Source organism: Volvox carteri, assembly GCF_000143455.1.
Source record: "Volvox carteri f. nagariensis unplaced genomic scaffold VOLCAscaffold_26, whole genome shotgun sequence".
In the NCBI taxonomy this organism is placed as follows: domain Eukaryota; kingdom Viridiplantae; phylum Chlorophyta; class Chlorophyceae; order Chlamydomonadales; family Volvocaceae; genus Volvox; species Volvox carteri.
This window is the reverse complement of record NW_003307569.1, coordinates 57,053-71,590: the sequence shown is the minus strand read 5'-3', so window position 1 is coordinate 71,590 and position 14,538 is coordinate 57,053. Positions and strand designations below refer to the sequence as shown.

General features: G+C 58.5%; 1 protein-coding gene across 1 annotated transcript in view; it reads right to left on the bottom strand.

Moving 5' to 3' along the window:
- Positions 1 to 14,538, bottom strand: part of VOLCADRAFT_92400 (uncharacterized protein) — a gene marked incomplete at both ends in the record, with an annotated part of 96,352 nt that overhangs the window by 72,464 nt on the left and 9,350 nt on the right. Inside the window, 14 exons of the mRNA XM_002951790.1 lie at positions 484 to 1,530; positions 2,008 to 2,499; positions 2,762 to 2,942; positions 3,318 to 3,935; positions 4,391 to 4,744; positions 5,197 to 5,304; positions 6,289 to 6,452; positions 7,249 to 9,170; positions 9,661 to 10,129; positions 10,486 to 10,756; positions 11,237 to 11,473; positions 11,865 to 12,212; positions 13,038 to 13,153; positions 13,677 to 14,060. Coding sequence (XP_002951836.1) covers positions 484 to 1,530; positions 2,008 to 2,499; positions 2,762 to 2,942; positions 3,318 to 3,935; positions 4,391 to 4,744; positions 5,197 to 5,304; positions 6,289 to 6,452; positions 7,249 to 9,170; positions 9,661 to 10,129; positions 10,486 to 10,756; positions 11,237 to 11,473; positions 11,865 to 12,212; positions 13,038 to 13,153; positions 13,677 to 14,060 — 6,711 coding nt within the window. The remainder of the gene's footprint in view (positions 1 to 483; positions 1,531 to 2,007; positions 2,500 to 2,761; positions 2,943 to 3,317; positions 3,936 to 4,390; positions 4,745 to 5,196; positions 5,305 to 6,288; positions 6,453 to 7,248; positions 9,171 to 9,660; positions 10,130 to 10,485; positions 10,757 to 11,236; positions 11,474 to 11,864; positions 12,213 to 13,037; positions 13,154 to 13,676; positions 14,061 to 14,538) is intronic.

Genomic DNA, 14,538 nt, shown 5'->3' with positions numbered 1-14,538 from the left:
AAATGGGAGGTGGCCCCCCATCACATGGACGATGTAGGACGTAATAATATCAACTTGCAGCTGACCGGGAACTAAGTTGATGCGCCGTTGATCCGCTAGATTTGGTTGGATGCTGGTGGTGAGTTGCCGAACCCAACAAATACATTCTGAAGTCGGATGGGGTGACGGATTAGGGTGCCCCTCTAGCAGGGGAGAGCAGGGACTGCCCCGGGAAAGGGGGCCGCTGGCGAAGTTAACCACCCTGTAACAACATATATACATGCATATTATAAATAATATATAAATATTATATGGGTTTCACACTATGTGTTTTATTACACTGTAATTCCCCTTCCGGTCTGAATGAATTCCCCTTACGGCCCGTCCCTGAGCCTCGAATTGTCAAGGATCCTGCTGGAGCATCTGGAGCGTCCATTGTACGCATGATGTAAATATTGGTTTCAGCAGCCGCCCGCAGATGCAACAAGGGTTTTATGTACGGACCTGCACGCTGGAACATGGCTGTCGTACTCGGTAACAGCATCATGTTGATGCCGCCGACAAGCGCCGTCGCCCCTCCACTTCCTGTCTCCCTCGCCGCTGCGGCAGTCCGCGGCCCCGCCGCTGGTGCTGTCGGCCCAGGTGCCGAAGCCTTAAGGTACTCGTATGCAAGCGTTGCGGCTACCAAGCTGGACGAGCAGGCGGTGTCGACAGCAAGGGAAGGCCCGCCCAAACCCAGGTGGAAGCTGATGCGACCGGCGGCCACGGAAAGTACGGCACCCTGCGAAGCGTACGGCCCCGAAACCGCGCCATGGGCTTCGCAGATGCGGTGGTATTCCGTCCAGGAGATACCAAGGTAGACGCCTGTACGGCTTTGTACGGCGGCTCCGGCAGTGCTACCGGCGGAAATTTTGGCGGAGACGGCGAGCTGTAGCAGGAGTCGGTGCTGCGGATCCATGGCCATCGCCTCGCTGTACGACAGGCCGAAAGCGGCAGCGTCGAAGTCCGCGGCCCCCGCGAGGAAGGCACCAAACTGCATCGCCATGTTGCCGTTCTCCCCAGGCACTGTCGTACGGTCCCAGCGCTCCAGCGGCACCGGAGTGATGTTGTCGTACATCGGCAGGCGGCCGCTGCCTATCCAGGCCGCATCGGCGCCGGCCGCGGCAGCAGTTTCTTGCAGTGGTGCCATCTCGTAAGCAAGGACCCCGACAACGGTAGCTGGAACATTGGGGTAGACAGCGCCACCCGCCGGCGTCAGCGGCGCCGACGGCGGCACAGGGTCACCCATGCCGTACCCCATCACCAACTGCTGCACGAAGTCCAAGTCCGTTGCAGCGGCATCTGCGTCCGCCAGCGGCGCCGCCATGCGCGCAGCGGCCGCCGCCGCCGCCGCCGCTGGCGGTGCCGCGGCCGCCAGCTTGTCTGCCAAGTATTGCGTGATGGCGGCAGTGGTGGGGTAGTCGAAAATTAGAGTCGCGGGCAGCGGCACTCCTCCAAGCCGCCGCGACACCAAGTTGACATACTCCACGGCGCCAAGGCTGTCCAGCCCGCCTGGAGGTTCGGAGACGGTACGGCAGTACGAGAGCAGTACGATTAGTACCAACTATACAAGCGCAGAACTATTACACCGCGGATGCTTGCTTGGGTGCAGGCTAGCCAAATGTCCGTCATATGGAAAACGACAATCAACCAAACGGAAATGACAAAGCGCGTCGTGGTGACTTGACAGCAGCAGAAGCAGCAGAAGCAGCAGAAGCAGCAGAAGCAGCAGAAGCAGCAGAAGCAGCAGAAGCAGCAGAAGCAGCAGAAGCAGCAGAAGCAGCAGAAGCAGCAGAAGCAGCACTAGCAAAGGAAGGAAAGGAGGAAGGAAGAGAAGGTATAGAGTACGCCGTGTCACTTCGCAGGTTCGGTGTTAGGGTGCTTCCTCAGTCCCAGGGAGTGGCGAGTGGCAGCAAGGGCAATCAATAATAAACCCGAAGTAACACGACAACCACTGTCGCCGCACTGCTCACACCCGCCGTGGCTTACCCGACATGAGCGGCTCATTCTCGGGAAGAGCACTCCCCAAAACCTCCACCAGTGCCGACTCCACCTCCCGCCGCACCACCTCCCGGCTGTAGCGAGCAGGCTCTTGTGCTGCTGCCGCTGCCGCAGCCACAGCGGCGGGTGATCCAGCCGTCGACAGCGGCAGCGGCGACGGCGACGCTGGCTGCACCTTCCGCTTGCCGTAAAACCTTCCGTACAACGGGTGCTCCCGACTGTGCTGCGACAGGTATTTGGCCCAGCGGAATGGGTTGACGGTGACGACGCGCGCCGCCGGTGGTGGCGGCGGTAACGGCAGCGGTACGGCGGCGCCGCGGCCGCTCGCGGCCGCGGCGCCCAGCGCGTGAGCGAGTGCCGCCAGGCCCACCGCTGGCGGCAGCACGCCTTGGCCAATACGCTCCAGTCGGGATATGACGGCCGCACTGGCCATGCCGCCGCCGGCCCAGGCACCCCACTGGATGGCCATGACGGGGTGGCCTGCATTCCATGTATGGATGGAGGGAAGACGCCATCTCATTTCATTCATTATTATACAACAAAAACGAGGCCAAAAAGGGATGACAAGGAAAATGCAGGGTGGTTGGTTATTCCTGTTGAGGTTGCTTCCCATGGATGGGATGAGGACAAGAGGATGGGGACAAGGACCGAATACAGCAGCATCCGACGGTTGACAATTTCCTTGGTGGTTGTAACTGGATAACGGGTCCCGCTTGAACGGTTTTGCATGGACGGTACGCACCCGCCTCGCTCCACGCCTCCGCCAGCGCGTCCAGTCCCGCGTTGGCGGCCACGTAATTGGCCTGACCCGCCGCGCCGATAAGCGAAGCCACGGAGGAGAACAGCACCAGCTGGCTCAGGGGCGAGCCGGCAACAGCGGCGGAAGCCAGCGGCTGGGCGGCGGTGAGCTTGGGGGCAGCCACCTGTTGGAGTGCAGTGCGTGTTTATTGTTTTTTATGGCTGTACGACCGCATGGCAATGCGGTTGGGCGCCAGTTGGGCTATAACGTATTTGACACTCGTGGTAATGACACTCGTGGTGATGATACGATACGTGGGCCTCAGCCAGCGGTGGATTACGACCTGCAATTCCCGCGCTTTCCTCCTCCGACATACATGCATGATGAACGAACATGGTGTTACACATATACAAGCGTGTATTGTGTGTCGTCTCTCCCTTATATATCACTCGACAACATCACTTACCAGTTATCCAAAAACGAAAATAGAAGTGTAAAAGCATAAAATTGTAGTTCAAGACGCAACCCCAGCGCTGTCTCCATCCGGGTCTCTGCTCACCTGCCGCGCTCCACGAAAGGTCTGCCTCGGTAGCATCGCGTCCGCCAGCACGCCACTGGCATGCACCACAGCATCCCAGCCGCCACAGCGGACAGCACAAGCGCCGCCGAGCCCCACTTCCCCAGCCTCCTCCTCCTCAGCTGCGGCCTCAACGCCACACCGCCTCAGCGGATGCCACAGCGCACGGGCATCCTCTGCGCAAGCTACATCCAGCGCCTCCATGGTGACGGACACCCCGCTCCCGCCCAGCAGCACGCCTGCCAGCGCCGCGCCCTCGTCGCCGCCGGCGGCGGCGGCGGCAACGCGGCCGCTGCGGCTAACTAAGTGCACATGGCCCACGACTCCACAGCCCACCAGCCATCGCGCCACCAGCAGGCCCAGGCCACCAGTACCTCCCGTCACCAGTACTCGCGAGCGCGACAGGACAGACCCGTGGGTCGGTCCTACAGGTGCTGCAGCAGGTGGCGCGTAAGCCACGACCTTGCCAACGTGGGTAGCTTGGGCGAGCGCACGCAGCGCGGTGGCGACTGCTGCCAGCGGGTAGGAGAGGTTCCGGAGCGGGGTGATGGCTTGGTGGGCCAGCAGCGACGCCACGTGTTGTAGCTTGGTGTGCAGGACCTGCCGTCAGGGTCCGTCAGATAGGAAGGGATCAAAGAGGGCCGTTGTCGAGACTGAGGGCCGTTGTCGAGACTGACAAGCAAGTGATAAGGTGGTGTGTTTTTGGAACAGCAATACTGGATTGTCCAATATTATTATTGCAGTCGGCAGGAGCGACCTATCCGGGGCGATAGGAGCTCACGTGCCGCAACAGCAAAAAATATTGGGGAACAGAATATATCGGTTGGACGGAAGAGGCATCCCAACACTGGTAAGAGTATCTCCCCCCCCCACTCGTGCGTAACTTGTGTAACTTGCCTGTGTTTGAATGCTCTAAAACTGTTATATAGAAGTTGGTAAGAGCATATGCTGGTGGTCATTGAAAGAAAATTGGGTGCAGTGCAGGGGTAACTGCAGGGTATATCAACATCACACTTCTCGTTTCTCCAGCATGGCCCCCAAGCACCCTCACGCACCTCCGGCGGCATGAAGTCCACCGCCAGTAGGCCGTAGCGCGCATCGGGCCGCTCGCTCTGCACTCGCGCGGCCGACCAGATGTCGCGCTTGCCGATCTCCACCCACCGCCCGCCGCGGGACAGCAGCGCCAGGCTAGAGGACACCATGCCGGGGCTGGTCAGGCTGTTCAGCACGACATCAACCCCAAGCCCTTCGCCACCGCGGCCAGCTGCAGCTGTGGCCAGCAGGAGCGGCTCAACGAAGGAAGTGTCGCGGGATGCGGCGGCAGCAGCGACGCCTTCACGACGCAGAAGCAAGCGCTTGACGGGTCCACCGGCGGTGACGAACGGCACTGCGGCCAGCGAGCGAATGACCTGCAAGTACCAGCCACACGTTCACAACGCCCATATCCTCTTTTTCTCGGGCGAGGCTCGCCAAAACTACTAGAATACACTGCACCGCTCGAAGGCAAAGTATGTATCAAAAGCTGTATGAGCACAGCTGGCGCAGAGAGATCACACGCACCAGCAGTTGGAAAGAAAGGAGACCGCGCGACAAATCATTTGTTGAGCAGAATCGCTAGATCGAACTTCTCCATAACCTCTTTAAGACCGGTTCCCCGGCGGCGCGAATGCAGTTAATTACAAGTTACAGGTTACACACGAATGCTGGGGTGCCCGCTAAAGCCCGAGAGGGGGCCCATGAGGGCAAAGCAGCGACCGTGCCGGGCCGCCCTGGACAAGCGTGCGTACAGCGCAATCCATTCCGTTTTCCGTTTTCCTCCGAGCGACCGATCTCTGATACTTCCTTGACAACTTCGACTTACCTGCAGCGCTGCCAAACCCACACCGCCTGCTGCAGCGTGCACCAGCACCCTGTCCCCGCGGCGCACGCCCGCGGCCGCCTCCAGTGCGGCCACCACAGTAACGAACACCTGCAAGGCGGGTGGGGTCGGGTGTGGAGCGAAGCGGACGGAAGGAACGATGGAGATTTTCGTCTCGCACACTTATTTACACAGACGTTGAAGACTTTGATTCATCCCCTTCAGTTCCCCGGATCGATACGGCATCGGCATCGGCACCGGCGGGGCTGTTATCACCACCTCACATCTGTAGAGGAGACCTGGATGAGACCTGGATGGCGCTGACGCGTGCCAAACCAAAAATCAACGAGACGCCGCGCCAGATTGTTTGTGAATAGGGTCTAGTTTACTAAACCCTATTTACAAGATAGAGACGCGCCAGCCCTCCCCGCCCTCCCTCTTAACGAAGACGTCGGGGGCAAAGGGCAAGCTGAGGTAACAGTCATCAGTCAGTGGCAACAAACATGCAGCACGATGGATGGCAGCACGATGGATGGCAGCACACTAACCCCCAAACGACGATATCCCGGGGTTCCACACAAACCCTTCATTCCTTTGCGCGTAGCGGGGAAACAGTCGCACAGCAGCACCAGAAACAACGGAATAGTCAACCGAACCGTTAGCCTGGTGAGGGGTTAATAGTAGGACGCGAGGACACGGGTCCCGACGGACGCGACTGACTGACTGACTGACTCCTTAATGGTCCAATGGAACCAAGGTCAAAAACCACAATAATTTTTATTTCCATACCGTGACTCATATGTTTACACCTGAACAGTGGGCAGGCAGATGGCACGTGCATATACCCCAACCGCCCAAAGTACACAGCAGGGCCACCAGCAGCCGGGGGATGCTTGCTCATTTCTCAATGATCAGAAAACAAGGTATTCCTGGCCCTCTATAATAATTCTAGAGATTGAACCTCACGGCTCGTGATAAGTTTGTAGTTCGTGGGGGGTCCCGGTCGCGGTCGCGGGTTAAGCTATATAACCCGCGACTCCTCTAAACCTTCATATATATTTGTACCTGCACACACACACACACACACACACCTACCGTTGGCACTGATGCGGCATCGGCGAAGGTCACGTGCGGTGGCAGGGGCACCAGCATGGCAGCAGGCCCCACCGCTCTGGAGCCCATGCACCCGTGGGCAAGACCGAACACGGCATCACCCACCGCGAGATCGACCCCGCGTCCGGGGGAACCAGAAGGAGGACCTGCATGCAGCTCACCGCAAACGCAATATAATAAGGTCATGCAATATAAGGTCATGCAATATAAGGTGAAACAAGGTCACGCAATATAAGGTCACGCATTATCCGCCAGGAAGCATCCCTAACGGGCTATTGCTGGAGAAGACACGCGTCCACAAGCGCTTCCGACCTCTCATATTCCCGAGGAATGTGAGGAATGCACTTAGGGTTTTTAGGGTTTTTAGGGTTTTTTAGGGTTTTTTAGGGTTTTTTAGGGTTTTTTAGGGTTTTTTAGGGTTTTTTTAGGGTTTTTTAGGGTTTTTTAGGGTTTTTTAGGGTTTTTTTAGGGTTTTTTAGGGTTTTTTAGGGTTTTTTAGGGTTTGAGAGGGATTGAGAGTTTTACGTTTTTTGTTCCAGATGCCAAGGGCCTCGGCCAAGACACACAAAATACTGAGAGCTCTGAGATGGAATGGGAAGGACTGGAGAGCTGAAACGCACACACCGCACACACAAATCCACACATCACATAAAATCGCCCCCTTTTCACCTTCACCTTCATGTGTTTGTTTGAACTTAAAAAGAGGGTAACTGGGTTGATGCCCCTGTGCGCTACCTTGCGCGCTGACCTGACTTATCCGCCTTATCCACACATCTATATCTCAGGGTGTTAGGGTCAGGGTCAAGGTGGTCAGAGTCCAGGTGGTCAGCGCGGCACCGCAGCACACGGACGCCTCGCACACCACATTCCATGGCTTCAACAAGCAAGACAACTAGACAGACAAACACGGTGGACCACATCTTCCCACCGGAGGATACCTACCTACGCTCTGCACCACGCCCGCGCAGTCGCTGCCCGGGGGTCCGGGGTCTCCCGGATACATGCCCAGAACGTTGAGCACATCGCGGAAGTTGAGGCCCACGGCCTTGACCGCCACCGCCACCTCGCCGGGGCCGCACGGGGTGCTGACACCGTCTGCCGCCAGCGGCGTCGGCAAGATTGCCAGGTTGGCGAAGGCGCCGCGCGGCTGGGCGGCGATCTGGAAAGCCTCTGGTCCCGCCGGCGGTGCGTCGGCGATGTGACGGAGCTGCCGTACCGCGACGGCGCCTCCCTCTGGAAGCCCGATGCCAAACGCGTCCAGCACGCCGCCACTTCCGTCTTGACCATGCATAAAGTCCGCGGCCGAGACGGCAGCAGTACACGGCGTCGCGCGGAGCGTCAGCGTCACGCGACGATTGGAGATCTCGGTTGCTGCCGTACGTAAGACGCCGTCGACGGCCGCAGTAGCGACGGTAGCGACAGAGGGCGGAAGTACGCGGGCGCTGCTGGCGGCGGAGCCCCTAACTATAGACCCAGCGATGCCCTCCAGGGTGGGAATATTCTGAGCTCCCTGAAGGAAACTCAAGGTACTAGCGGTCGCCGCCGCCGCGCCGCCATCTGTAGCAACGTACAGAACCGCGGCGTTCTCTCCACCTTCCCTAACACGACCGCCTGCTCCAGCCACAACCTCCACTGAAGGGCTGGCAGCCATGGCGGCAGCCGCTAGCAGATCGGTACCCATGACCGATGCCGTACCTTGTGCCGGCTCGTCCACAACGAACTCAGTTTCGTACATGGCATCGGCAGCGCTGGGCACAGCTTCTTCACTGGCGGCTGTTGCACCCGGACCTGTGTCGGCCTCCTCCGCGGCTGTCGCTGTCGCTGTCGCTGTCGCTGTCGCTGTCGCTGTCGCTGCCGTGCTGGCGGCGGCGGTGCTGGCGCCGCGGTGCATTTCCACGGTTTCCAGTCCGCAAATTATGACAGCTGGCGCGCCTCCCTCCTCACTATCTGCATCCCAAAGGTAGAAGCTGCTAACTGAGCGGCGCTGCTGCAGCTGTGGTGAGGACGGCGATGGCGATGGCGACGGCAGCTGCCTATTGCCTGCTTGGCCGGCAGCGGCGCTGGCCCAAATGCCGCCCTCCATGGCGCCAGCACGGCGCGGCCTCGCGGTGAAGAAAGCTACAGCCACGGGGATCTTGGCGCCGCTGCCGGGCTGTAGCACGCCCAGATGGAATGCAGCATCGACGTCAGCGGGGCGGGAGAGGTAACCCTCCTCTGCTGGAGCCTGGCGGGCGCTGCTGCCGGCGTACGGCACAGCGGCGGCGGCGGCCGTGTCGGTTGCGGCGCCAATTTGGCACAGTGTACCCGTCATGACGGAAGCTGCAGTAGCTGCAGCCGCAGTAGCTGCAGCCGCAGTAGCGATGCCAAGTAGGTGCATCAGGCGTATCAGGGCCTTCGAATCTGAGGTTACTACCGCTGCGGTGCCTCCAGGGAGAGTAGCCATGCCGCTACCGGCAAAAGCGGTTGTCGGCGGCGTGACGCTGCCGGAAAGAGCTCGAGTGACCGTACCCTTTGCAACAAGCCGCCGCCCGCCGCCGCCCGAAGACGGCACCGCAGCCTTGCCGCCAACACCGTACGAAAGCTGCATCATGCCTGTTGCCGTGTCAACATGACACTGTACGACAGTGTCATCGCCGCTGCCGCTGCCATTGCCGCCTTGTTGAGACGTCGGCGGCGGCAGGATGACCGGGCTGAGGATGGTGAGTTGGGAGATGCCCCATTGCACGTCGGCCGTTTCTGAAGATGAGGCAAGGGCGGTGGCGGCGGACGCGAGGCAGAGCTCCAACATGGCGGCGGCGGGGAGCAGGGCGCGCCCCGAAACCACATGGTCACGCAAATATGCCAGTCGCGCCAGGGAAGACAGCCTGGGATGGGTAGGCAATGCCAAACAGCCGAGGTCGAATCAGCATAGCTTTCCAAATAAGACTCGCTCATGGCTCATGGCTACGATCAATCAAGTGCTAGGCGGGGAGGGATGAAGGGCCGAAGTTGACTGAGGCCAGGGTGGTGGTGCAGCTAGCACATGGAGAGGCGAAAAACTGGTAGACCTCCATCAATTACTTGCAACATCACAACCATTTCCTGATTCCACAGCTTGTGTCGCCAGCTTCGGTGCAGCGAATCTGTATACAATACATTCCATACCAAACGTTTCTGCCTGTCTGCTTGTCTGCCTGTCTGCCTGTCGGTCTGCCTGTCGGTCTGCCTGTCTGCCTGCATCACTTTTCTACCTGTCAATTAGTCTATTGTTTAGAAGTGAAAGTAGTGAATGAACGTGTGTAAGTGAATACATCATTCCGTGTGCACGATAGTCCCGATCGGTAAACCACCAACCCAACCCACTCGTACACGTACCTGCACTCGGACACCAAAACACGTCGCCCACCCGCTTCCGACACCGCCGTCCACAGCGCCCCCACTAGAGGATGAGGCACCGGGTGAATCCAGTGCCGCGTCGCCGTCGCGAGGGGCGCGAACGTCGCAGCGGCATCGCACGTCGGCGGGGCCACCTCTGCCGCTGCCGCACCCGCCATTGACGGAGGCGCGGATGCCAGCACCGCATGCGCGTTGGTGCCTTGGAACGCAAAGGCGCTGACACCCGCGATGAGAGACTCCAGGGATTCCGTAGCTGGTGCCGCTGAGCTGGTGGTAACCCACGGGGCCCCGGCGCGCGGCAGCAGCACCAACGGCTCGCCAGAAGGGCCCGATGAATTCGCCAGTTCCAGGGTGGCATGTAGGTGGGGATTGAGGTTACGCAGCTGCATGAGCGGCTTTGGGGCCAAATGCTGCACCTGCCAGCCCAGTCGTAACAATCCCAGCAGCCCTAGGAGGAAAAATGAAGACACGGAATGGCGTGTGCGGGGGACAAGGGGTGAGTCGCCTAGAAACGAAAGGGATGAGGTTGGGACGGCTTGGGCAAGTACGCGACATGACGCACGCAACCTGGATGCCCCCAAAGACGAATTCTTGCGCTCAACACTCCATAGGATTTTCTGTTACGGAGTAGAAATCCAAAACTTATTTGTTGAAGTGCATTTTTCCTCTAATTTAAATTATTAATACAGGCCAGTCAAGTTATGGAAAAAACATGATAATATCGGCTCTCGTTCCCAAGACTTCGCAAGCATTCAGGTTTTGTTTTACAGGCTGGTTTTGTTTTACACCCGGCACCGTACTTACCCGCAGCGGGCTCCGCATGGCCCATATGCGATTTGAGGGCGGTTATTCGCAGCGACTCGCCCGACTGCCGTTCCGCAGGGCCCGTCCGGCCCGCCGCGGCCAACCCAGTAGTGGTGGCGGTGGCGGCGGCGCCGCCGCTGCGCATGTATACCGTGACGGCGGCATACGTCTCGATAGGGTCGCCCAGCGGGGTGCCGGTACCGTGCATTTCCAGGCACGATACGTCCCGCGGGTCGCATCCGCCACTCGCCAAGGCGTAACGAATGGCGGCCTGCGCAAGCAAGGGTGGATGGGTCGTGGTCAACCTGTGCCGTTTTGGGGGCAACAAGGCTTGCGCGATGACATCCGCGGTCATCCGAGCCGGGAACACTGTGCAAGGGATGGATCAGGGTACGGCATGGCTCGGGATACGGCATGGCTGGGGGGCCCCTAGGATACCTTCCATACATGATGCAGAAAGACTAACGGGAAAAAATTAAGGGTTGGAGTGGAGTGTGCAATCATTCTTATTCTTACTTAATTTTACCCTTCCTTGCCTTTCGTAAACTGAGAAACCTTCGCATCTTAAGCACGAGCATTGTGATACAGCAAATAAAGAGCAAATACAAACGCTTTTTTAGGTTTTCCTATGCGACTGAGTCGTCCAACCACGCGAAACAGATCCTACGAACATGCACTGGAAAATCCTAGAGCACCCTACAAAGAGAACGCGCAAGGCTAGGTGGCACAAATTCGACATCACCGGAAGTACCTGTTGCGCGGGGCCGTTGGGTGCAGTGAGGCTGCTGCTGCGGCCGTCCTGGTTGACGGCGGTGCCGGCCAGCAGGGCAACGGCGGCGCCGCCGCGGCCGCATGCTGAGGAGCCAGCTGCCGGTAGCATCCTAAGCAGGAGGGCTCCTATACCCTCAGATCGAACGTAGCCGTCGGCTGCGTCGTCGAGGGTCTTGCAGCGGCCATCCTCAGCGAGCATTCCGGCGCGGTTGCAGGCCTGGAGGTGGTGTACAGGGGAATACAGCGGGGTCGCGTGGGGAGGATCATACGGGTCTTGTCATTCGAAGGCATGCAGGTAACGCGTAAACCCGACAGTGTACGGGTTTATTCGCCACCTGCAGGTCTTGTAACTCTGATTTTCAACAACCCGTACCGACATTCGCTTCTTCCGCTTCGCCGTTCTTTCCGGACGAACTCCATCCCTTGCCCGGCTGTGTGAGTAAAGGTCAACTAACTCAAACGTCACTGTTATGTGTGGGTATGGAGTGGGAAAGTGGGTGAGAGGAGAGGCGCTGAGCCTCATTCCTTGAAACGTTGTATTGTGGCTGGAAGCTATATCATCATGTACTGTACACAACAGGTTGGACATTAATAGTACGGCACCCGACCTGCGTCCAGCTGCTAACCAGCGTCAAGTTGACGCCAAGCGCCGCTGCGGTCGCCGTCTCGGCTGCCATCAGCGACCTCGCCGCCAGGTGTACGGCAACCAGACTGGACGAGCAGGCCGTGTCGATAGTGACGGCGGGGCCGCGCAGGCCGAAGGTGTACGACAGGCGCCCGGAGGTAACGGAGAGGTGGGCGCCGGTGGCGTAGAAGGCGTTGACGTCGATTTTCTGTTCCAAAGTCATCCTGGCATACTCAAGTTGCGAGACACCCACGAAGATGCCCATGGACGCAGCGGCGGCGGCGGCGGCGGCGGCGGTGGGGCCAGACGCCGGCGACGGGGCGGCTGCAGCCTGTGGGACCGAAAACCGAAAACCATACCAACATAAGCAAATCATGAATCCGAGCTCCTCAAGCTGTGTGTTACTCGACGAGTGACAGCAGCTGCGGCACGAAAGTGACACACACGCATTATGCAAAAAAATGCAAAAAACACAGCTCAATCATCTAGCATTTTGAGCAGCTGCACACGTTATCGTGTTTTCAGACAAATCTACTTCTATACCAATACCAAGACCTCATTTGTGCTTGCTGGCTTGCTGGCTTGTTGGCTTGCTGGATCACAGTTCTCAGCACACAAAGGACACGTCACACCATGAGGTGCGAGATGGGACCGGCACAGAGGAATCATTCGCCTCTCCCTGCTACTCTGCGCTCATGCTCCGTGTGGCTTTCCTTCGGTGGCTCTTCGGGGGAAGTCAACGCGTACGGCGCATGTCATGATGATGAACGGCGTGTAACCCAAACGGCTGCCAACGTAATGTTTTTAAAAACATTCGTCGTATGTTGTTGTCTCATCATGCAGAAAGAATGCAAAAAGCAAAGTCCATGCGCAGGGTGCACCGGAGACGAACGCAAAATGCGAAACGGAACCCAAAATGCAGGAAATGAAGCAAAACCACAATAATCGTCTATCACAAATGCTTCTTCCATTCCCAAACCACAACCACCAACACAACCACCAACACAACCACCAACACAACCACCAGCACAACCACCAGCACAACCACCAGCACAACCACCAACACAACCACCAACACAACCACCATCACCAGGCCCGCATTGATGCGCACAGAACACCCTCTCACACTCCCTCTCCAGGAGGATAGGATACGTACCCGGTCAGAAATGAGGACCTCGGAAAAAGCATCCAGCAATAGCCGCTGTTGCGGGTCCATCAGTACGGCCTCAGCGCGGCTGATGCCGTACGGTGTCGGGTCCCAGGCCTCGACGTCTGCAAGGAAGCACCCCAGCTGGGCGGGCAGCGTGGGCTCCTCCAGGCGGTCAAGATCCCACCTGCGTACGAATGATGTACAAATGTACGGAAGCTTTGTTTCGAAGGATTCAGTACGCAAACCAAGATTGACAGATCTCGACGGAACGAAACGGTGAAAAATTTAGTTTGGGTTGCCTGCTTTATTAGCCCTGGCATTGCCCACTTGTTTTATGCATCACCCGCGGCAACGCGAAACCGATTATAGTTGCGTTGCCCTTGCTTCTCGTGCTCCGTGTGTGATGAGAGCACGCACATACGCAAACACGTACTCCTCCAGATACACGCCCGTGAACCCCACGCCAGCTGGCCAACCATGCTGATCACGTGCACGGTCCGCCAGCTGAGCACACATACATACGCACGCACACACACATACACACACACGAAAACACACACATACATACGCACACATACCTGCTTAGCGGCACCCGGGTCGTCCGGTCTTCCGACGCGCCCGCCCAAGGACTCGCCACCGTCCCACCAGGGGCGCGACTAGCAGCCGCCGTGATGACCAACACATTCCCGTTGACGCCACCACTTCCAGCCGACCCACGGGTCACAGTAGGCGCCGCCGCTGCTGTCCAAACAGAAGCCGCCCTCCCGGGCGGACCCGGCGCCTCCCGGGATGAGGCCATCATGCTGCGCGGAGGCGTTGCAAGAGATGATGGAGGGGGCGCAGCAGCGGCGATGGTGGCAGCGGCGGCCTGCTGTGTGGGTGGGGCCGGGATGACGCCGGAAGTGGCCAGGTACTCGGCGATGGCGGCGATGGAGGGGTAGTCGAAGGCCAGGGTAGGCGGCAGCTGGACGCCGCCAAGGGATCGCTCCAGGGAGGAAGTGAGCTGTACGGCCGCGGAGGAGTTGAGGCCTGAAAAGAGGAGGCCGATAGATCGAGGGAAGACCCGGATGTGGGCAAAGTAGGGGTGTATGTGTATATGTGTATGTATCTATAAATTCACACAATTAATGATATATATATATATACAAAACTTTTAAATATATTTTCATCTGCGCCATTAGTCTAGTAGCAGGATACTCGCCTCCCAAACATCTACATGGAGATACGCGAGCGGCCCGGGTGCAAATCCCGGATGGCGCATGCTCAATAACATTTTTGATATCGCACTACAGGTAAAGAACGGACCATTCCCCCCGGGAGATCCCGGGATTGAGACCTGTCAGGGTCGAAAATCCTTCCGATGGTGGAAGGCAAAGTGCCCCTAGTCGATGGACGGTGGTGACCTGGGATAAAGTTGACTCGCGAGCCGACCAGGAATGGAGTTCGATCCGGCAGATTCCGTTGGATGATGGTGGTGGGTGCGGAACCTGAGCGATCCACTGAGAAG